At 40.9% G+C, this 24,930-nt stretch overlaps 1 protein-coding gene across 1 annotated transcript; it reads right to left on the reverse strand.

Moving 5' to 3' along the window:
• Positions 1-1,034: 1,034 nt before the first annotated feature.
• tent5ba (terminal nucleotidyltransferase 5ba) lies at positions 1,035-7,230 on the reverse strand. The gene is made up of 2 exons (XM_056238936.1): positions 6,812-7,230; positions 1,035-2,154 (listed from the first exon to the last, which is right to left on the reverse strand). The coding sequence occupies exons 1-2, from the start codon at positions 6,965-6,967 to the stop codon at positions 1,129-1,131; spliced, it is 1,182 nt and encodes a 393-aa protein (XP_056094911.1). The 5' UTR covers positions 6,968-7,230; the 3' UTR covers positions 1,035-1,128.
• Positions 7,231-24,930: the final 17,700 nt, after the last annotated feature.

Below are 24,930 nucleotides of genomic sequence, written 5' to 3' on the forward strand. Positions count from 1 at the left end.
ACATCGCATCCTTTGATCAGTTAGCTTACAACGCAATACCAGCTCCTTGATGTTTACAAAAACAATGACATGGATATGGCTTTATGAAAAGAAATAGGATTCTATCGCCAGGGACAGCATTAACAAAACAGCCTTTGTCTGTTACCTTTAGTGTAACACTAAAAGAGAGGCCATTGTGCTTTAGAAAGGATCCTTATGGTTCATGTTCTGGAACTGCAATGGATCCATTTCCTCAGATTAAGAGTCAGCACACATTCAGACCACAACAGTGCTATAGACTTTCAAGTTTCATCACTGACCACTGTCACCTCTGCTCTGTTGATATAGAAAATCCCTACCATTTGACATTATTTTCCAACACAAATTGAAATATGCCTATAAATATACACTTGAATTATAATAATTACAAAATGTGACCACTACAACTTCAAAAGAGGTTTAGAACACATGAAGATGGGTTTTGTGCTTTTTTAATCACATGGAAATACATGCCTCCATCCCTGAAAATAGAGTTTTACAATTAACAAGGAGACTGAAAAATGGTTTTCGAGAGAACAGGTCTCACTTTTTTGTACAATGTTTTTTAGGCACTTGGAATTACAACAGCAAACATTCCGTTCTTCATGACAAAAATAAAATTTCTTTGGTCCTTTAAAAAACCAAAAAGCAAAACAGAGGTTGATTGAAACCACAGTCTGGCATCAAAAATAAAATATAATAAAATAAAAACATATATAGCTTCATAACGCAAAACGCAGCCTCCTTTTCCCACTTGCATAACCTGCAAGAGTTTAACTGAATCTATAATGAGTTTGAGAGAAGAAAAAAAAGTTTTTTTCCCCCTGCTACATGTGAAAAAGATCTTCGTTCACTCTGCAGAACAGAAAACGTAAGGATCGGCTCAAATTAGACATACAGCAGTGAACAGTCATTCTATATATATGTCACATTTAACACAAAAACAATGGCCATTGTTTTGTAAAAGCTCTTCTTAAACGTCCATTTTTGTGTGTCTGAAAAAGAAAAAAAAGAAAAAAAAAAGTGTATATATTCACTTGCATTTCGTCTTCACCACATGGGAAGGTACAAGGGCTGAAGTCGATTTTAATCAGATGTCCTCTGCAGGGGTCAGTTGCAGGGCAACCACGTTGGGTAGGAACTACTGCAGGTGTGCACCAGCGGCTGCACGTGTGCGATGTAGTAGTTACTGAAGTTGATGTCTCGCACGTAGGGTGCCGGCTGGTAATAGCACGTGACGTTGGTCACCGTGGGGATGGCGTTCTGTTCAGCCAGCACCCTCAGTGCGAGCATGGAGATAAGATTTAATGTCTGCCGTCGTTCGTGTCCCATCAAGCAAACCGTACTCTCATTGACCACGTGGTATAACGTGACCAGACAGTCATACCGTTTGTGCTCCATTCCGGCGAAGTGATTCTGCAGGTACGCCTCGAGCTTTCGCTGTTGCTCGCCTATGTCTGGAAAGTCAATGAAGAACCGAGAGCACATGTACCGCTGGAGCGATTTCATCTCCGATTCGGAGGTCGGCCGAAACCCTCGCACCAGAAGGTGGCAGTATTTTAAGAGACCACCTCCCCGGATCTCCTCCGGGTTTCGGGTTGCGATGACCTTGTTGCACAGATGGCCGAGAGCGTCCTCAAAGTCCCCGTACATGCTCTCGCCCAACACCGTCGGATGGAAGCACTCCGACATGGGCGTCTCTGAACAACGGTCGAACAGAAGAAGGGAGTCCAAGACTATGTGGAAGGAGTCCACGCTGAACTCAAATTGCCGCCTCAGAGAGTCTACAAACTTAAGCTCGACGTTCTTGCCGGTGTTGTTGGAGAGGGAAATGAGACTCCAGCGGTCGGTGTCATTGCAAACCTTCACCAACTTCTGCACATAGGCCTCCTTCAAAGTAAGTGGTGAGATTCTTTCCTTGCTGACACCCTCGGGTAGGAAGTCCAGAAGGCTGTCGAGAACCACATCCTTAACCACACGGAAAGCCTGATCGTCTGACAGTGAAACACCAAAAATCAGGTCCAAGTCCTTGTATCCGAGCCCCGTGTCCTGGTGCAGAACGTGACTGGCAGCAGAGCCGTTCAGCCTCACATCTCGAACCGTGATGCCTCGCTCCTCCAAACGCGCTCGAACCACCTGCAGAAATAGTTTAAGATCAGAGATCGTTTCATTTATTGGTCAATATTCGATATTTAAATGTAAATATTTCCCCGATTTTTACATTTAGATCACCTTTGCTGTCACAATGCTCACTTCAAGTTACTCTTTAAAAATGCTAATAATTTAAAGGGATACTCCACTTTTTTTGGAAATAGGTTCATTTTACAACTCCCCCAGAGTTAAACTGTTGAGTTTTACCGTTTTTGAATCCATTCAGCCGATCTCCGGTTCTGGCGGTACCACTTTTAGCATAGCTTAGCATACATCATTGAAGTGGACAAGACCATTAGCATTTCTCACAAAAAAAAGACCAAAGTGTTTCGATATTTTTCCTATTTAAAACTTGACTCTTCTGTAGTTACATCGTGCAGTAAGACCGACGGAAAATGTAAAGTTGCGATTTTCTAGGCTGATATGGCTAGGAACTATACTCTCATTCCTGCGTAGTAATCAAGAAACTTCACTGCCGTACCATGAGTGCAGCAGGCGCAGGCACTTAGTCCCGGTCACGTTGGAAGTTACCGAGCTGGGGACTATTTTCAGGCGCTGCGTCATATCATTACGCCTGCTGCACTCATGGTACGGCAGTGAAGTTTCTTGATTATTACGCAGGAATGAGAGTATAGTTCCTAGCCATATCAGCCTAGAAAATCGCAACTTTACATTTTCCGTCGGTCTTGGTGCATGATGTAACTACAGAAGAGTCAAGTTTTAAATAGGAAAAATATCGAAACTCTTTGGTCATTTTTTTTTTTGAGAAATGCTAATGGTCTTGTCCACTTCAATGATGTATGCTAAGCTATGCTAAAAGTGGTACCGCCAGAACCGGAGATCGGCTGAATGGATTCAAAAACGGTAAAACTCAACAGTTTAACTCTGGGGGAGTTGTAAAATAAGCCTATTTCCAAAAAAGAGGAGTATCCCTTTAACACTGTTAAATGTAATCTTAAAAATCATTAAAAAAGCAAATCTCAAAATCATTAATGTTGTGATTCCTACACACACTTCATGTAGCTTTTAAAAAAAACCTGATTTTATTTTTTGGTTTTATTTTTTATGCATTTAGAAAAATATAGAATTTTATTATCGGCCAGCTAATGGTTATTCACCATAACATAAAAATAATTTTCAGCTTACCATATCAGCCATCATTTCAATAACCCTCATCATTACCATCTAAGCACTACGTGGAACACGTAAACCCTGGAAAACGCAATAGCGCACTAAGTACTGCCTTATTTGAGCAATTTGAGGATACTTTGTTCTGCCACCACTGCTATTAGATAATTATCTTATTAGCTAAAAATGTTGTATAGTGCATAGACTCACAGATTTCTTGTATTTATTCCCCCTCACACTGAGAACAATCACAGTTGGTCTATAGTCAGTGATCAATAACACATCAATTCACTATAGTTTGCAGCCGCTGTCATTTTTTCTCTTTGTTGCTGTGATTCAGGCTGTCGAAATGTAGAATACTGACAGCCATATACTCCAACTAAATCCCCCTGAGAGAATTTTTGAACATGCCACACACACATTTAACGTTATTTCCTATATTTGGCCTTTAATCTTCTGTGCTGGATGCATTTATTTGCAAATGGGAAGTTATTACACGTATATGCACTTCATAAACAAAAAACTAGCCTACACCTCACCAAATTAACAAAAATCTTCATTTTACTTTTCACTACCAAGCATGTTCATAATGTTCCCAGTATATTTCACGCACAGACTAGAGCTGAAGCTGATTGTAAAGACCAGTGTTAATGTGTTTATGGAATGTGCACTGACACATCTGTGCATCGGCAGGAATACATCCACCGAGACTTGGAAACATGCACCACTGTGTAGGCAACAGCTGCACATTATACAAAACTGCTCGCTTACGAATACGTGAAACTACAGAGGCAGTTGTAAGATTTCACATTCACATGAAGGTCTTATAAATCTTAAATGTGAAATCGGAAAACGCATTCATAAATGCCTAATTCAGGGTAAAAAGGCAAAAATGTTGCTTTTGGCACAGACCACATTTTATGCATGCCAAGCAGATTTATATGCTTTTTATATTGTTTCGCAACCATTCAGAGATTAAAATGTGCTTAAATCAAACTCATTATCTCCGTCTAGAATGCACGTAACCTTTTTCCACAGCTCTGTCGGATTAATGTCAATCAGCGCACCTACCCTCACTCCTGTCAATCAAATCATTAGCCTTCTATTTTTACACAATAGGTCAGATTGCAGCAATTGACCAAGTGAATGCAGTGTAACCAAGCACACATGCTGAGAACATATTACTTACAGTAATACATATTTGAAGCACAATTAATCAACAAGCAAATTGCAATATGGCCGAGTGCAATTTATTACACCACAAAGGGTGTTATTTATTTAAACAAAAAGTCGGTTTACTTTATTTCATAATGGACTATTGTCAATATGAACATCCGTCAATGGTGTTTCAAAAAATATTGCCAAAGCAAACAAACTCAAAGGTTCTTTAAGTTTCCACCAATGGATCGAGGGTTTAACCGGATCGCCTTGCAGTGCATGTGAATATTATGATATTAAGATGATGCCAAGTCAGGTTCACAATTGCATTCAAAACCTACATTTTATGGTTCAACTGTACATCACAGCCCAAAGCACAAGGTGCAAATGTGCAATCATGACATGGTTATGATGATAATGAAAACAGCCACAAAGTCCATGTAATGGCATGGTGCCGTGGCAAATCATTAGGGTTAGAGAAAACGACTAACAGTGAACGAGCGGCCATCTTTTGTCAATTTTGCAATGACGTGGAGGCTGCAATAAAACATCAAAGTTGTTTTTTTACAGGTTTTCCATTAAATATAATGGGCTTCCTAGTTGGGTTTTATTGACAGGACATTACTATCCGTTCAAAACCAGGCAGATGTAATATTATGTAACGGAGATTGTCAAAAGCTTGACCATTTGTCACGGTCCACTCCATGAGGAGCAAAACTGGATCAAAGGAGGGGAAACTGACAGATTCCACAGTTCATAGTTAGTTTCAATCTTCTTTTAATTAGAACCAATATGGGCCAATCTTAGGCCAGTTTCTAAGATATAAGAAATGTCACTGTATAAATGCATTTTTGAGAACACTGAAATAAAAGATGTCAGATGAACTACTTTCATATGGGATCATATACATGAAATGCTGAAACGTATACACATTTTCTGTTCAACAGCAAGCACATTCTCCCTAAAGGACTTAAAACAAACCCTCTCTTGTTGGATGAAACCATACTACAGGAAGTGATCTGGAGAAAAGATCAATATCTGCTTACATGTGTAGATGCAAACCACCACTGCTTGTGTATGAGAACAAGAATTCTTTTCATTAAAAAGGGGGGCATTGGTGCTGGTTATCACTGGACTAGCTCAAGCAGTGTTACACCGCATGGGATTAGGGTCGGTTATGAGTCACACTCAGTGTAGGATTCGTGAGAATGTCCAAGTCATTAACAAGTCGCTTAAATTTGCTAAGTGCACAGTTTTCTGTATCTGCAGGAGGGCCAAAGGTTAAGAATGTTTTGCTTATCCTTGGGGGGTTGAGACATTACACCAATAGTTGGCCATGCAGTGACATGCCAGAGTTTTTTTTTTTCCTTTAACTTATTCCTTAAAATTAACTAGTATCTATTTTTCTTAGACTAGAACTTTTTTCTACAAGTAATCCAATAGTGACTAGCATATTTTACAATTGCACTTGTATTTTTTTATTATACTTCCACATATTACTTGGCTTCTAAACTATATCAGTATGGTGAATAATACCTATTCCACTGCACATTTTTGCCACTGAATTCTGTGTGCATCTGTGATTCAGATATGAACCATTCACTTTCGATTAGTAGTTAATAAAATTGTACTAGTAACTCTTCATTAGGTTCTAGTAGTCCCCGTAGTATTATCTATTCCAGCTTTACTAGTATTTATGAGATATACTAGTATCTATCCTAGTTATAACTAGTTGCTTTTTACTTTTAGCCTAGTTCAACTAAACATCTTACAAATCGGATTTAAATGTTAGTAACATTTGAAATACACACTAGTGTCTAATATGACCTAGTGTAGGCTATATTCATTTAGTATTGGGACAACTAGAATATACATTAGTTACTACCATAACTTAGTTTACAACTAAGAAATAAATACTATTAGTAAATGAAAAGTTAGTAGTAGCCTAAAACTGGAAGGTATGTCTGCAACACACTAGATCGAAATGAATAGCTGATATTGACTGGTAACATTGGTAAAGTGACTAGTAGCAAGAGTACGTCCTAGTGACTGAATAGATATTAAATCACTACTGGAATACTAAGTACCAGTATGTAATGAAGAATAACCAGTGAAATAGAAATAAGCAATACTACTCACTTTTGATTACTTGCTAGTAATTAAAAAAATATGTAAGTGTAACATAAAACAATAGCGTGCTAGTTTTAAATAATACATTTTAAAACATCTAACCAAAAGGGAGTATCATTATAAAAGTGAAATGTTATATAGACCCGTAAAAATGTATAGGCCTAAATAAATTAGGCTATAGTAATGTGCAGAAAAAGTATTCAGAGAGATGCGCTTTCATAATAACCTGAACAATCTGTCGCGGTTGCACCGAAAGCGTCGGGAAGTTTCCACGTCCGTGAACTGGAACCGTCTCGCCAAGAATAGAGTCCAAACGTTGCACCTGCTCCCAAGACAACACGCAAAACCGCCGACACTGCTCTGACACATCACCGGAGGACATGTCGATGGAAAGAACAACTAGCTTTAAAAAGGCAAAAACTTCTGCTCTACTCCCGCACAGATGTCGCTGTCTTTCCACACAGATGAAGCTCAAACGCAAAATCGTCTGTGAAAAGCTCAGTTATTTCACAGTTGCTCTCGTTATCGGCTATTTATAAATCGAGACGGTTCGTGAGGTTATCCAGCTGCGTTAGTGATTCACTTTTCCCAATCCACGCACAAACAAGAGTCGCTGTAAGTATTGCAGTTATGCTAGAAACGCACCATCTGAATGGTCTTTATACCTATTAGATTTGCATACGTGCGTATTATTGGTTGAATATCTGCTCATGAATAATGTCATGACACTTTTGGATTGGATTGGCGGAAGCGTGCAGCTGTGACACACCCACCGGCCTCGGTTATCACATCAGTGCGTATGAGCTTTGTAATAGTCAATGACTCACTTTTAAAGAGATGAACCAGAAACAAAACAGCAAAATAAGAATACATATATATTTACTTGTAAGTTATCTGTATCTGTGAATTTGAACCTAGTCTTGCTTGGTAAATTTATATGATGCAAAATTGGTAAATTTATATTATGTTGTAGTCAATATATGTTTTTTTTTTTCCCTCAGCATGTGAGCTTTTATTTTGCATAGTAAAATAAAATCTGTAGCTGTAATGTGCGGAGTAATTTTGTCAGATAATTACATTAATCAGCTTTAACCAGTGTTTTGTTCTTCCCTCATATTTAAAAAAATATATAAAATATTCTGGAGGTTTGATTGAACTTCAAATATCTCCACCGGACATCACTTTTTTACACTACTCTCTCTCTCTCTCTCTGTGTGTGTGTGTGTGTGGTACATTTTATATTGCTAATAAAATATTACTACTAGCATCGATCAAATCTACAAGACTGAAAATATTTCATAATGATATAATATGTAATAAGATCCCCCGAGATTTCTTACCTCAGAAAAATCTTACCATGCATGTCTTTAGGCCATTATTAACTATATATGTTTTACATTTTATTATAGAAACATTTACAATTGTTATTTTTAATGATATGAGCCAAATAATTGAATTAGCTTTTTTTCCACAATAAAATAAATTTGACATGTTCCAGTGGCATAACTAAGCAAAGATTGTACAAGATAGAACAGGATTTTTCTTCACTGGTCCCAAATGAGAAAGAAAAGAGAAAAAATAAACCCCATAAATCAGGAGGAAGCATCTGAACAAAAGGATGTTTAGGGAACCAAATCAGACTCAAACATCTAAAAAAAAATACATCAGGAACGGCAAATACACAGCTTATTACAACTGGGACTGTCATAAATCTGAATTTATGAGTCTCCTCTGTATTAGTGAATGAAGAATACATGGTTAAATATGTCTTAATTCCCAATTACATAATAATGATTACTGTATAACGTTAACAGTATGTTGGTGTGGACTACCTAAGAAAACATCCAAACATCTGTTCAGATTGAATTTGGCTACACAGCGGATGAAAAGAAAGGCTGCTACGCACGATTCTCTGCAGCGTGGCATGTCTGGATGACTCAGCTCGCAAGCTGTTGATCAGTCTTGGGGGCACCAGAAGCGGGGGTTTGTCATAATAGATTAATGTGTATGTGATCAGAGAGCTCAACTACATACCATTTCAATAGGGGAGGTCCTGACAGTATGTGTGTGTGATGTCAATTTCAGTTCCCCTGGCAACAGCATCCGCCGTCGCCAGGCAGCACGGAAGAGGGAGCCCTCATCTGTGTTCTGAGCGGGTGGTGATATGAGACACCTGCGTCATTGGCCTAAAAATAGCTTGCCTTGAGGTAGGAAAGCATTGTTGGTGAAAATCCAGTGCTGGAATGATTTAGAAGGGTCACCGAACATTAAAATAGAGTGAAAGCAAGGAAATACTTTAAATTCACCTCGTCGTCACCGAAGGCCCTGCTGGGTGGACATGGTTCTGTAATAGCAATCCGTGAAGCACACTTCAGGGTGTATCCATTCTGCATGTAGACAAATACCTTTAGCTTAAGAAAAGTTTTTTTTGTTTTGTTTTTTGCAAACAACCAGATAGGCTGTTCCCAGTTTCACACCCAAGTATTGTGCATCTAAATCCCAAAACTGTTTATAAAGGATTCACAAGTAGTCTTTTTTTGTTTGTAATGCAGTTCTTAGAGCATTCTTAACACGTCGCCCATCACAGCTTAAGGTCATATTGAATTCTACAACCCGCATTCTGGTGTAATTGTGCTTTTCATGGTAGGTTGAGGTTCTGACAATGACTTACTCAAATCATCAAAAGAATAAACACAAAGGGCTCAATACAGCACCGAAAAATGTGTTGTAGTGTGGAATGCATCAGACCACATCAGTCACTTGATTGGTGGATTGATTGTCATTACAAGCGGCTGATAATAAAGAGAAAGTATAAATAAGGCCATTCTTGAAGGCAAAAGGCCTATAAAAGAGCATACAGCTCCCTCACTTGAATGACAAATCCTGGAGAATGTCACAAGACTGACATCTCAATGTGACTTAGCAGGGTTTGACATGATGATCATGAGTACATTTTATCCATACTTCATTAGAGCTTGGGTGAGGCATAAGGCTTTGTGAATAGGATAGAAACACCAGAGTTATGACGTACATTGCATAACACTGCAAGCGAATAGTTGGCTGAAAGAAAGAAATTCATACAGGTTTGGAACAATTTGAGGGTCACACGTCCGCTAAAATTATTTTGGAAACTGGACTATTTCCACATGCCAATTAGTTTGGTATTTTGTAAAAAAAAAAAAAAAAAAAAAAAAAGATACACATTTTTGCGTGAATTACGTGTGGATTAAAGTGGATTACCTTTCAAAAGTTTAGATTTTTTTTTAAAGAAGTCTCTTATACACTTACTAAGTCTGCATTAATTCGATCCAAAATACAGTAAAAACAGTAATATTGTGAAATACAATTACAATTTAAAATAAGCTGTTTTTTATTTTAATATATTTTAAAGTATAATTTATTCCATTGAAAGCAAAGCTTAATTTTTAGCATCATTCCTCCAGTCTTCAGTGTCACATGATCCTTCAGAAATTATTCTAATATGCTGATTTGGTGCTCAAGAAACATTTCTTAATATTATCAATGTTGAAAACAGATGATAAAACAGCAAATATTTAAAAATGGAAATATTTTGTAACATTGTAAATGTTTTTACTGTCACTTTTGATCAATTTAATGCATCCTTGCTGAATAAAAATATTAATTAATAAAAAAAAAATCTGACTGACAATGCCGTTTGTCTTTTAGTTTTGGTGTTATAGGCCATTCTTAACTATTGTAGGGCTTGCTCCTGTTAATGTTTGATAAGATCCACAAGTTCTTATCTAGAAGTCTCATGAGACTGTTTAATTACTGGAATCACGTTATGTAAGCTTATATTTGATGTAAAAACATTCTTGCTGACTGAGGGACTTTTACGTAACATAACAATGTAGTTTAAGTGAACACATCATTTTTACACATTTGCTGCAGAGCTTATTATGATCAGTTTGAACTTGTATCTTATCTCAGGTTTGCTTTCATTTCCATTTTGTTACATTTCCAGATGTCATAGCTCATTGTTGCATAAGTACAGTACACAGGCGTCTTGTCTACCTGGTCATGGTGTACAAAATGCTAATTCTCCATGAAACCACACAGAGAAAAGAAACAGCCCAACCCATGATAATCTCCCTTCAGGCCCTGTAACACTTTGGACTTAAAGTGGCCACTCTATTTGATTGATTAAAAGCTTATTTTTTGTCATGTTTGCTTTACATTTGCGTCATAGGCAACGAGGTGTGCCAGCTGCAAATATCCTTCAATTAACTAATCTTATGTATTTATTTATGTAACTAAGAATTATTTTCTTCAATTAACAGAATGCTTAGCACTGGTTATGAAAGATTATAACTTGTCATCTATATCATATTCAGTTTTGGTGGGAGGGGTGGATGACATGTAACAGTTGCTCTTTTAAGCGCAAGTGTCAAATTTACTGCGGGCCAATTGTTGCGTAAGGATATCTGCATTTGTCGCTGGAGAAATGAAAAGTGTGGGTGGATATTCACAGATGAAAAAGTGACTGGTACAACAGTCATTCTTGGAGGATTTGTGAGCATTGTTTCTCTCTCACGGTAAACCATATGTAAAAAGATTGTTTATGTAATACAGTTTAGGAATCCAACTGGTTATATACCATTCATAAACAGTGAGACTGCAAATCTCGAGAGTGACATGAATTGATTTTGTACCACATATCACATTTTACAGCACACTTCCTAAGAGAGAAGGCGAAGCGAACCTAAGATTACAGGACCTCCCCTGAATGGAACATCCCAGATCAGGGAGAGAACCCCAGCCTTAAAAGGAACCATATCAGGAGTTACACAACAAGCGCATATCTGTCCTCATGTATTCAAGCTGGTTCTCCGTAGCCAGCCTACCTCACCAGTGAAACGGAAGAAGCAATGATGCATACTAAAGGCCAGAATTGTGCCCTGACACACCAGAGGAATCCTCTAGCAGACAAGAAACTTTGCCAACTGTCACTGCCAGTGCAGACGTCATGTAAGCTCCTATCTCTGCAATATTATCCTTTTAAAAAAACACAGCAATATGTTCAAATTTGGTGCTTTTAGATAAATAGATAGACAGACCGATAGATAGATAGACCGACAGATAGACAGATAGATACGATAGATATGTAAACCAATAGATAGGTAGATAGATAGAAAGATATATAGGGGCCAGTGACAAATAAGGTTTTCAACTGATAAAAAATTAAAATAGGTTAAAACTGCACATCAAAGTAGTTATTATCTTTATGGGGATGTTTTTTACTTATTACTAAAATCTCAATTTTAAACAATGTATTTTAAGCGGTTTAACTGAGAAATATGTGACGACACCAGTCAAAATGTCATACGGGATAACTTTAATGCATTTTCTAAATATTATGATATTAAAACTTTTCAAATCAAAAATACTTAATGAATATGTAAAGTGATGCAGTAAACAATATTTAAAGCTCAGAAAAAAAAATCGGCACAACTATTTATTTCTCATTATATTGTGATTTCTTTAAACGTGACCCTAATTGTTCAAGTTCTTTACACACATTTTAACACTGCAATGTGATTTAAAATGCAAAATGTCTGAAAAAGTTTTACAGGACTTGATATCATGTTATTATTGTTTCCTCAACTCCATTAAGTGAAATTATGTATTTCAATGGGAAAAAACAGCGTTATCCCGCCTGACTTAAATTGTTACCCGGTATGACACCATATGAGTTAACACATGAATAGTCATTTTTACAACACTTACACATAATAATGTTCATAAATAATTAATGTTATGCAATGTTTTTCCAAGGAAATTAATTAGGCTCCACTTTAAAGAAATAGAGATGTGGTTTTCAGTGTGTAAACTGTTACACACAAACTCAGTGTGGTTTCTTCCCAGATTTGGCAAGTAAATACATTTAAACCATTTTTTTTTCATGTTTATGAATATCAAAACAGCACAACTTTTCAACATTGGGTTTAATTTATTACTGAAAAGTACCTTGAACCATTTTACTGATCATAGTCACTCTACATCAATATTCATAAATAATGTAAAGGGTTAAAGTAGGCGACCTTCGCTGATTTCACTGAACAAATTTACAAAAGCATCTAATTGAACAACATATTTATAAAGAAAAATCTTATGAATGGGTTGAACACTGAAACACTAAATTTCATTAAATGAACACTAAATGTTATTTTAGACAATGTCTATAGTAAATGTAATGTAACTGTAATTGAATATTATTATGAATTATGTAATTTGCTAATATTCAACTAAACAATGTTAATGATATGTTAATATCACAATTTGAATGGAAATTATGCAAATTAAAGCTGCAAACTGTATAAGAATATATTGTCAAACCCGTCACTCTAAGGTCCGGACAGTTATCCGGTATGACATTATGAGACTATAATGTCTAATAATTCTTACACTTTGTAATACGCTCACTATATGTTCATATCATTTGATAAACAGAGATTAATAGATTCAATAAATGTGCTTTTTATTAAACATTTCCTTATTTTGACTTCATAAAGGGGTTTGGACATCAAAATTGCTTGTCACGTCATTGGGCCATAGATGTTATTCAGTGTTTCTCCTCAGATCCTAAAGGGCACATCCATCTTTGTGCAGCTTCCAGTCTCAGCGCTACTGCCAAAGTCCATAATGGCAACGCATCCAATAAAAACAGTGAGATGCTATGATTATACAACTAAGTTCCATCTTTAGTGCTCACAAGCAAAGAGCAGTGACAAGAGATCCAAGAAAAACCACAATGATCTACAGTAGTTGCTTGGCCAATTGAATGCTTAGTAAATCTTCATAAGGCATCTATTTGTGTAGCTCTGTGCTATCCATTCCTGAAATGTTCAACCACAATGGATTTAATAAAGTAGATAATATATACTTTCATAATCTTATTCCTGAAATCATGAGCTTTCCAAGACAACAAAATATAGATTTCTAAATCAGAATTTTTGACTTTAGTAATTGGCTCTCAAGTATAAATGTATCTTGTTTTAGGGATTTTTAGATATTTCTACTGGAAAACGAGACAAAAACACTTTTTGTTTTGCAGTGAAGTTTCAGGTTCGGTGAACCTATGGTAATTCTCCAACCAACATCACATCAAATTTAATCAGGAAGATATGATTATGTGACTCAGAATCTGTTTGCTATGCCATGAGGTCATTTTATGAGTCCTGGTAGACATGCACTCTATTTAGATTCATTTAACATCTTTGCTGGCATATCAACCAATGAATCAGATACTGTGTGCATATACACAAATAGAGCTAAATACACTCACCATGTGTAAGACATGTGGTTGTACGTTTTTTGGGATATTTGTTCACATATTGCACAAAGGGATTCAGCAACCACATTACTGGAAGATAGCCTGAATCTCCCGTTACCTAGATAAACACAACAAGGTTTATGGAAACACTTATCAGGCCTTTCTTTATTGTTATTGCACCTGGTATGACCTATTTAACGTGTGGTCTGTTACATAACCTTTAATGTCTCTCTTCAAGAAAACATACCTCTTAGTCATTGTAAACAGATGTGCTGTAAAAATTATTTTATCGTATAATTCCTAAAAGTAATAGGGAAATAACCAGATAAACAATGCCATAATACACGTTGGGGAATACATAAGTGTTTGTGGACGCTGACCTTTTAACTGTGGTTTTATAGCGATTTTACATGGATTTATAAAGATAAGCAATTTGGTTTGGACGTCAAAAGGAGCTTGTTGAATAAGTCACTACACTCTCAGATTTATGGGTTCTCATCACAGAACTTTTTTTGTTCTCCATGAATGCACTTGTGAAAAATTCAGGAGTTTATCATCCAGGGGCCGTATTCACAAAGAATTTTAAGGCTAAAAGTACCTCCTAACGGGCGAATTTAAGAGCAACTCCTAAAAATAATGGGCATGTCACTCCTAACTTTAGGACTCCTAATTGTTTTCACTAAGAGTAATTCACGGAGCATTTTAGCCCTAAAAGTAGCACCTAAGTCTGGGACAGCATAAAAGAAGTCGAGAGGACTCGTAACTCACTAAGGATTGTAGCGCATACCACCGCCTCTCGCAGTCGTCCGGGGTCCGCAACACAAGCGGGAATACTGCATTGATCTGCAAACAAATCATCTCCCATGTCTCACGCTTAGTTTTGCTTGATATCTCAGTGCCGAATTTCCCTTTTATTATGTTTTTTTTTTTCTAGCACCAACTGGGCCAGCAGCAGTAACTGATCCTGCGTCCAGTTGGGCTTTCTTTTCCGTTTTGGTCTAACAACCAATCACCGTGATCATTGCGAGGAAGCTCGTGCATGAGAATTGACGTCATCCATAGCAACGAAGACTCACTCTTAGTTTAGGAGTTGTCATTTTTCCTTACAAAGAGTAGGTCTGAAAGGCGTTGTGAATAACTTTTAAGAGAAAATTACTAGCTAAAATATTTTAGTGCGATTTAGGAATACTCCTAGTGGTAAGATAAAATTCTCTGTGAATACGGCCCCTGATCATTTGCCGACAACATCTCGCACCCAAAAATTCTGTAATTTACTCACCCTCATGACGTTCCAAACCGGTATGACTTACTTTCTTCTGTGAATCACAAAGGGAGACAATTTTAATAATGAGCTGGGGGCCGTTTTTTTTTTTATAATGAAAGGAAGAGGGGGTGTCAAACTCCAAAAATATCTAATAAAAGTACCAAAAAAAGTGTTCAGAAGTCATTTGATAGCTTTGTATGAGTAAGACTGTATAGTACTAAGTCAGGTTAGGAACAAAAAGAAGGTATAAGTAAAATATGACAGAATGTTCATGTTTACATTCAGAGACACAAATTGTAACAATTGTATTTACAATTACCATGCAGAGAAATAAGTGCTAATGAGTTCAAATGAACGTTTAACCCGGGATATTAAGCAATGAAGTCATTAGAGATGGAGGGAAAGCATATCAGCAGGACCCTGATAAGATCTGACCTGCTAACAAACAGTGTTGTGTACTCAAGACTCGGTCTCGGGACCATATTTTAATGGTCTCGGTCTTGTCATGGACTCGTGTGCATTTTGACTCGGAATTGACTCGTACTCGAACATATTAGGACTCGGATTTATTCCCGAGTCCACTCGAGTCCCATTCAAAATATGTCATGATTATTACTGTATGTTAATATTTCTTTAAATTGTTGTTTGATTGAAACGTCCAATGATTGCTGACTTTCTTGTGCGCAACTGCGCATGACTTGAATGTTCGCGGCACGCAAATGCAGCAGGACCCAGGTCAGTTGTGATGTGGAGCCTCTAGCTCAACTATGTATTGAAAATGTCTGCCTTATCATCCATAATTCAGTTTGCATATAAGAGCCACACAGAATTAATGTGCAGTAATGTTATGTGTAAGAGCACTTACTGATTGTAATAATTGTAAGTCATAATTGTAATAAAATTACCTTTGCACCACCTACTATGTGGCCTTTTTACCATTACAGTGTACATGATTCCATGGTATATTTGATTTACTGTTTGAGTATGGTGCCAATTTTATTGTTACCACCAAATATTTTACATATTCTTGAAGATATCTTTAGGTCTGGTTTCAGACCCAACCTTAGGTTATCCAACCTCTCTGGTCTCAGTCTCGACTCGGACTCGACCCTCTATGGTCTCGGTCTCGTCTCGGACTCGAGTGAGCAGGTCTCGACTACAACACTGCTAACAAACCAAAGGTACGTAGTCACGATTCTGCTGAGAACCATTTTCAAATCCTGTACAATGGATCACGGAACCCTTTGTCCTTTAAAAAAATTTTTTTTTTTAAGTGTTCTTTTGCCAAAAATCTTTTTTGAACTCTTTTCAGTAAAATTCCACAAACTATTTAAGCAATGAGAACAGTTTGGCCCTATGGAGGAAAAGCAGCTTATGGTTCTTCATGGTTTAGCATCAATGGAACCTTTCCATTGTATAAAAGGTTCTTTATAGTGAAAAAGAGTTCTTCAGATTACAGTCAATTTAGTCTAAATCTCTGAATAGATCTCTTGATGTACTTATGGAAAAGAGCAGCATGAACATTCTTCAAAATTTCTTGTTTTGTGTTCCACTGAAGAGAGAAAATCCCAGGTTGAAATGAGGTCAATGACAGTTTTACAACTGTTTTTGAATGAACAAATGAGAATGTTTTAAGAGAGCTAAAGAAAAGAGGTTACACTTTATTTTAAGGTGTCCTTGTTACAGTTTAATTATACATTTAAGAGTAATATTAATTAATAACATGTACTTACTATTGGGTTAGGATTAGATTTTGGTTTAGGGTAAATTGCATGAAATTATGCATAATTTGCTGTTATTACTATTGCAAGTACGTGTAACGTGTAACAAAGACACTGTAAAATAAAGAAGATTTCCACTGCATTGCATCAGCTGCATGCTCATATCAGGTAAGGACAGCGGAGTCAAAACCTCAATGTAATTATTTGACTTAAAACAAGCCTGGAACCTTCACCCTTGAACAGTAAATCACAGCGGCATGTGTGTACATGGTGTGTGGGCGGACTATAGCGCTTCAAGGAGTAAAGGGTTCACACTTGACGCATAATTTGGGAAATTTATCAGTGATTCATGGTGCATTTATTTGTTAACACAAGTTTTCCATTAACATCCAATGTTATTTAAGGGTCTGTTCAAGTTTGATCGTCACTGCAACATTAGAATGCAAATGATAACTAATTGTGAGTAAATGCAACTCACTGTCTATTAGCGAGCTTTGTCTAATCCTTCACCTGTCAGGCTACTGATCCAATTACAAGTGACGGGTAATTTGGACTTACCTTTTTCCCATATCTTGTCCCATTGATTAGCATAGACAGCTGATTGAGCAGAGACTGAACGACTTCTCATGGAGGGCACAGAAAATGTGAAGAGAATGAAAACTGCTAAGAGTAACGAGACCGTATTTGGGACTAGGACCAGTTTCAGTGAATGATTTGATAAGCAACGCAGTGGCTGTAACTGAGGAAATACCATAAGCACACATTCCCTTTTAATTTTCACCATGTGTTTGAAGTGAGTGCTCTCCAAGCCATTTAACACGTGAACACACAATGAAGTGATACTTTACCCTTCTGTGATTTATTGTATTTCCCTCTAGGCCCTCTCACTCAGGGAAACTAATTTAAAACTCTTGCCTGAACGTAATGGTATAACAATATGTTGCTACAGTAAATGAGAGGGTTGTAATAGTTTTTGAGGTTCTGGCAACCAAAAATGCTTTCAAACAAACAGTTAAAAATTTTATTAAAATAAATAAAAGCTTCCTGTTTAAAAAAGTAGCATGAGCCTTCTTCAGAATTGTGTTCCACAGAAGATATGATTACAGTTGAAAGGACATGGTGACAATTTTCATTTCCTGCAGAAAAGCATTAAAAAACTACTACTTCTGCTAGTTAAGCAAACAATATGATCATATTAGTAGTTTACCCAGCCCAGCAAAAAGCTAGTGCACCAAAACAAGCCTGAATCTAAAATATTTAGATACATAAGCCATGTCTAAATCAATGCAGGCTTGTTTTTCTGGCTCAAAAAAGAAGGGCATGAACTCAGGTCTTTGAAGAACTATACCTCCAACCGTCTGCATATAGGACAAGATGTCCATCTGAAGAGCATTATGTTTTTGCCTTATCAATCACTGGCCTTGACATCTGCAATAAAATACTGCCCTCTTCATCTGACCTGTGCCAGCAAACCCTTTGTAGTACTCAACAGACTAATACCATCACGGGATGAAGCATAAAAGCACTGGTATATGATTTCTTGACTGTTGATTAACCAAGAATCACCTTACATGAAATCCAACATATGAAAACAGAAAAACTACTTGCAATGACAAACTTTCACAAAGGAACAACTCAAACATAAATGTCTGGTGCATGTTAAATAATTATATTCCAAATATAGGAATTCAGGAGCCTTACTGGCACAATTAAGCTAAACTGACACAAGAAAAAAACAAAAAAAACAGGAACACCACAAAAATAAACGGGTGAAAAAAATATGCAAAGATTAATGCAAAAAAGGGTCTTTGTCAGATCAATCTGACATGTAGTACTTTTAATATTGGACACAGATGCTGACTGCTGAGAAACCTTGGCTTCATCTTCTTCTAGACTAATAAATCTAAGACCGTAAACCTGCTTTTAGAGCTAAGGTAAAAAAATAAAAAAATAAAAAAGAAGTATGAAATGCTTCATGGGGTGAGCTTTTGAAGTCAAAATGCCAATAAACAATACGTCACTGATACAAACACTGATATGCTAATGAGATCCGTAATTAAAAACAACAACAAATAACAATTAATAACAAACTAGATTTGTACCTGATTGCGCAAAACGTACTCGGTTACTAACGTAACCTCGGTTCTCTCTAGAGAGGGAACGAGTACTGCGTAATAGCTTACGCTAGGGGAAAACCTCTTTTCCACGAGATATTGAAGCCAAAAATTATCCTTAATTTTTTATTAATGTAAAACGCTTTGCAGCAGCAAGCAGACACAGGCGATACAGCTCGCGCGCCTATTGGCTGCTCTTGCGGCAAATGCAGCAGCCTATCGAGAGAGACTCTGCGTGACGTAATGACCAATGGGGGCAACTCGCGCCCATATCGTCACGTCCCGCCAGAAAGGGCGTGGTCTCACTCTATAAATATGCTTGTTAGGCTGGTACAAGCTGGTTTTCATCGCCGAAGCGAACCAGAGCGTATTCCAAGCACGGCAAGATACGCAGTACTCGTTTCCTCTCTAGAGAGAACCGAGGTTACGTTAGTAACCGAGTACGTTCTCTTACGAGAGTATCTCTCGTACTGCGTAATAGCTTACGCTAGGGGAACACAATGCAACACGCCGTGTGTACAGGGATCCAACACCAAAGTCCCAGGGGCCGAAGCCCAGGGCTCATATAGTGCATAATCACCATAAACTCACATAGAGTGGAGGAAGAGAGGCTGGAAGCGTCATTCCTTATAAAATAGCACCCAGCGGGGCTATCATATGACAATAAAACGCGCAGCCAGGGTGAAAGCTTTCAGCCTGATCTGGGTGGCCATACGTGTGTCAACACTCATGGGGCTGCAGTAAACTCAGCATCTGGGCCGCACAGCGGGGCAGATAGCACTGAATTTTTTGCAGGCCCTTTGCAGTGTAAGCGAGCGCAATGGCATCCACTATCCATCTGGATAGGCTCTGTTTTAAGGCGGCAAGTCCCTTGGAGCGCCCGCCAAACAAAACGAAAAGCTGCTCAGTCTGTCTGAAAACAGACGAGCGCGACACATAAGCTCTTAATGCCCTGACGGGGCAAAGGAGACTCGCGTCCTCCTCCTCATTGAGAACCGGAAGGGCGGACAGGGAAATTACCTGGGCCCTAAACGGTGTATTGAGGGATTTCGGCACATACCCGTGCTTAGGTTTGAGAATGACCTTCGAGTCATTAGGCCCAAACTCCATACATGACGCGCTTACTGAAAGCGCCTGCAAGTCCCCTATGCGCTTCACTGAAGCGAGAGCCATGAGAAACACTGTTTTGAACGACAGGTGTTTCATGTCCACCAGCTGGATTGGCTCGAACGGGGCGCCTTTCATGGCCTCCAGGACCGTGGAAAGGTCCCACGTCGGGACTGAAGGGGGGCTGGGAGGGTTTAGCCTCCGAGCTCCCCTAAGGAAACGCACGACTAAGTCGTTCTTCCCCAGCGACTGGCCAGACACCGGTTTTGCAAACGTTGCTATGGCCGCCACATATACTTTGAGCGTGGATGGGGTCCTGCCCTTATCCAGTAGCTCTTGAAGGAAGGAAAGCACTTCCGAAACCCCGCATTCCACAGGTGAAAAACTCTGGGCTTGACACCATGCAGAGAAAACAGACCATTTCGAGGAGTAGAGCCGCCTGGTAGACGGAGCTCTAGCCTGCGCGATCGTGTTTAACACTCCTTCTGGGAGGCTAGCGGGTACCCGTTGATGGCCCATGCGTGCAGGGACCACAGCTCCGGGCGAGGGTGCCAAATCGAGCCCTCCGCCTGAGAGAGGAGGTCTCTCCTCAATGGTACAGGCCATGGGGCAGTGCTGGTCAGCTGCATCAGGGCAGGGAACCACGTCTGGTTTGTCCAGAGCGAAGCTACGAGCAGCACTGGGCATCCGTTTTCCCTGATTCGTTCCAACACCTGAGGCAGGAGCGAGACAGGAGGAAAAGCATATAGGGGGCAGCGGGGCCAAACATGAGCCAGCGCGTCCTTGCTTTTCGAGAAAAACTTCGGGCAATGAGCGTTTTCGTGGGACGCGAATAGGTCCACCTGTGCTCTGCCGAATGTTTTCCACAGCAGCTGGACCGTCTGCGGGTGCAGCGACCACTCCCCTGCTTGAACATTGTTCCTGGACAGTCTGTCTGGTCCCACATTTAGGTGACCAGGCACGTGCGCTGCTCTCAGTGAGAGCAGGTTGTGCTGAGCCCAGACCAGGAGGCGTTCCGTCAGCCTGTGAAGGTTTCGTGACCTGACGCCGCCCTGGCGATTTATGTATGCCACCACTGACATGTTGTCCAACCGGACCAAGACGTGGTGGCCTGTTACCTGGGGACAAAAACGCCGTAGCGCTTTGTCGACTGCTACCATCTCCAAGCAGTTTATGTGAAGGAGCTTTTCCCGTTCTGACCACAGGCCAGCTAGCGGTCTGCCCTCGAGCAGCGCTCCCCACCCCGAGGTGGAGGCGTCCGTAGACACCACCTTCACACTCGAAGCGGTCCCCAGACTCACACCTGACTGATACCAGTCGGTTATTTTCCAAGGTTCCAGAGCTGAAACACACTGTAAGTCGACCCTGAGGCGAAACAGACCCGCTGTCCATGCCCTGGGTGGAACCCGCGCTTTCAGCCACATCTGCAGTGGGCGCATGCGAAGCAAGCCCAACTGGAGTACAGAGGCCGCTGAGGCCATCAGCCCCAGCATTTTCTGAAACCTTTTGAGCGGAACTATCGAGCCGTGGCGGAAGGATTTCGCGACGCGCTGAGTATTTAGTCCGCGCTCTGGTGACAGGCGTGCCGTCATGGATAGCGAGTCTAACACTGTTCCCAGAAAGGAAATTTTCTGACTGGGAGACAGTGAGCTCTTCGCCCAATTGACTGTGAGGCCCAGCTCCTCGAGGTGCTCGAGTAATGCGGGCCTGTGTTCTATGAGCTCCGATCGTGATCGAGCTAGAATCGGCCAATCGTCCAAGTAGTTCAGGACTCGCATGCCCTGAATTCTCAGGGGTGCGAGCGCCGCGTCCATGCACTTCGTGAATGTACGAGGTGCTAGGGACAGGCCGAACGGCAGGACTGTGTATTGATATGCCTGGCCCTCGAAAGCGAATCTCAAGAATCGCCTGTGATGGGACGCTATTTGTATTTGTAAATAGGCGTCTTTCAGATCTATTGACATAAACCAGTCCCCGTGGCGCACTTGCGCAAGGATTTTCCTGGTCGTAAGCATTCTGAACTGGCGTTTCACAAGCGCTCTGTTCAGCTGTCGCAGATCTAAAATGGGTCTGAGACCTCCATCTTTTTTCGGTACAAGAAAATATCTGCTGTGTAGGCCCCCTTCGCTCTGAGCTTGAGATAAAGGTTCTATAGCACCTTTGCTCAGTAGTTTCGCTATCTCGGCTCGAAGTAGATGAGATACTTCGTTTTCACCGTCGTCTCGACGCGCGCCGTATAACGGCGGGGACGTCGAGCGAACTGTAGCGAATAGCCTCTTTTTATAGTGTTCAGCACCCATTCTGATACCCCAGGAAGCTGTGCCCACACTTTCGCGTGAATAGCTAGGGGTAGAATGAGATCTGGGCTCTGGCCGAGACATAGTGACGGCAAGGGAGCTCCGGCGTGCTGTAACGCAGACACTGTGTTTACAGTGTGTGAGGCGGGGGCGCGCCGATCGCGGCGGGCAGCCTGGCCGCGCTCAAAACCCTTATAGCAGTTTGCTGAGGGAGAGAGAGCGGGGTGAGCCCCGTGGGGCTTAACATGTCTGTGAGTGAATGTGGGCGCAGGACAGCGGGCACATTTACTGCACTGAAAAACACCGTCGGCCTGAGCTGACTGAATGCGTGTTGGTTTCGTTTTTACAGAACCCGTGGGACATGTGGTGTGTAGTGTTTGTGGGCACTGAGACGTAGGCACATTCACTACATTTAGTGCACAATCGACATGAGGCGATTTTGTTTGTGCGAGCCCTGCAGTTTTGCGGGCTGTGTTTGTGTGTAGAAATGAGCCCTGGGTTGTGGGCATTTTCAATACACTCATAACACCATCGGCTGTGGCCGGAATACCAGAAAATACACCGTTTATGTGATTTATCTGGGTCGCCGTGGAAACAGCATTTGTGTGCAGGCAAGCGGGCATGGTACTGGCTTGCTTACTGCAAAATACACTGGAACAGTCACATTTTCTGGAACTGAACGAGCGAAAATTTCAGTGGAAGTCTGGCCACGGCGAGACTGAAACACCGTCGATTTCCTAGGAGGCTAGGAAGACTTGTGTTGGTTTCGTTTTACAGAAACCGTGGTAGTGTTTGTGGGCACTGGGTTGTGGGCACATTCACTACATTTAATGCACAATTGACATGCGTCGATTTCATTTGTGCGAGCCCTGTACCGTGGCGGGCTGTGTTTGTGTGTAGAAATGAACACTGGGCTGTGAGCATTTTATTACACTTATAACACCATCGGCTGTGGCCGGAAAACCAGAAATACAATGATTACATGATTTTTCTGGGTCGCCGTGGAAACGGCCTTTATGTGCAGGCAAGCGGGCCGTGGTACCAGCTTGTTTACTGCAAAATACACTGGAACAGTCGCATTTTCTGGAACTGAATGAGTGAAAAGTTTCAGTGGAAGTCTGGCCGCGGCGAGACTAAATTTTTATCTGCTGCGAGAGCCGGGATCGAACACGGGTCTCTCGCGCGAAGGCTTCGGGTTCTGCCACTGGGCCACAGGGAGAACTACATTAGCGCAAGCAGATAAGAGAGCGTCATCACAGTTTTGTGTGTGTCGGTGTTTGTATGCAGGTGTGCGTGTTATACAACAGGCTCATTGCTGCAATAATGATATTTTCAGCCGCTCAAACTAGGAGCTGAGAAATGTTTGAGAAATGGAGATTAGTCCGGCCTCGGCGGGGACTAAAACACACTCTTTTCTCATTTGCCGGTGACGCACGCCCATGGGGGGCGGGGTAGATTTCTTATAACGTAAAGAAAGCTAGCCGCGGTTTTAGGGCTCGCGGTCTTGATGCTGGCCCGTTTCCCTGGCGCCTCCCAGTCGAGGCCGATGCTTTCCACGGCCTGAGAGAGCAGACGCATCAGCTCAGTCTCAATGCCGGCTCTCTTACCAGTGGTTCGGCGGGAAACGCTAGCGGAGGGGAGGTCCACGGAGCTCGCCCAATCCTCGCTATCAGATGCCAGAAGAGAACAAGCCTCGGTGGGTTCGTCGAACTCGTGGACGGACGCGGCGGCAGGCGGCGGCCGTTGTCCGTCAGTGAGCGACTCGAGCGAAGCCGGCGAAGCTGGCGGGCGAACCGGCGAGCTTTGGCGGGCTGGAGAAAGCTCGGGAGCGCGGCGCTTCTTGCGGCGCGGCACCACGGCGGGCTGTGGTGAAGGCTCGGAGAATGATGCCAGGCGAGTCCTCAGAGTCACCATAGGCAAAAGCTCGCAATGAGGGCATCCGCCGTCAGCGAGCGCGATGGCCGCGTGATCCTCACCCAGGCAGGACACACAGATGACGTGACGGTCCCCGTCGCTGAGTGGGGCGCGGCACGAGCCACAGGATGGCATCTTTAAAAAGACGCAGCTCTTTTGTGATGAGAAGTGTGAGTCGCGTCAAGTAAGCGAGCAAACACTCTCAGCAGAGTAAGGATACAAAGTGATATAAAAGGATATAGAACGCCGGAAAGCGCAGCAGGTACGGCAGTTGAAGGCGGCGAGGCCAGCGACTCCAGAGCTCGTCCCGCTGAAAAGCTTGCTTCGACGGCGCGGCTTCTCACTCCGGATCCAGCGATGCGTGTGCTTCGCTGAAGAGATGAAAATCAGCTTGTACCAGCCTAACGAGCATATTTATAGAGTGAGACTACGCCCTTTCTGGCGGGACGTGACGATATGGGCGCGAGTTGCCCCCATTGGTCATTACGTCACGCAGAGTCTCTCTCGATAGGCTGCTGCATTTGCCGCAAGAGCAGCCAATAGGCGCGCGAGCTGTATCGCCTGTGTCTGCTTGCTGCTGCAAAGCGTTTTACATTAATAAAAAATTAAGGATAATTTTTGGCTTCAATATCTC

This window comes from Rhinichthys klamathensis, unplaced genomic scaffold, assembly GCF_029890125.1.
Source record: "Rhinichthys klamathensis goyatoka isolate OS25496 unplaced genomic scaffold, OSU_Roscu_1.1 h1tg000548l_1, whole genome shotgun sequence".
NCBI classification, from domain to species: domain Eukaryota; kingdom Metazoa; phylum Chordata; class Actinopteri; order Cypriniformes; family Leuciscidae; genus Rhinichthys; species Rhinichthys klamathensis.

What these genes read in the sequence shown, in the direction of transcription:
- tent5ba (XM_056238936.1), bottom strand. Translation starts at nt 6,967, where the DNA reads ATGTCCTCCGGTGATGTGTCAGAGCAGTGTCGGCGGTTTTGCGTGTTG. An exon ending in AACCGCGACAGATTGTTCAG is followed by an intron (nt 2,155 to 6,811) that starts GTTATTATGAAA and finishes CTATTTCTGCAG; the next exon opens with GTGGTTCGAGCGCGTTTGGA.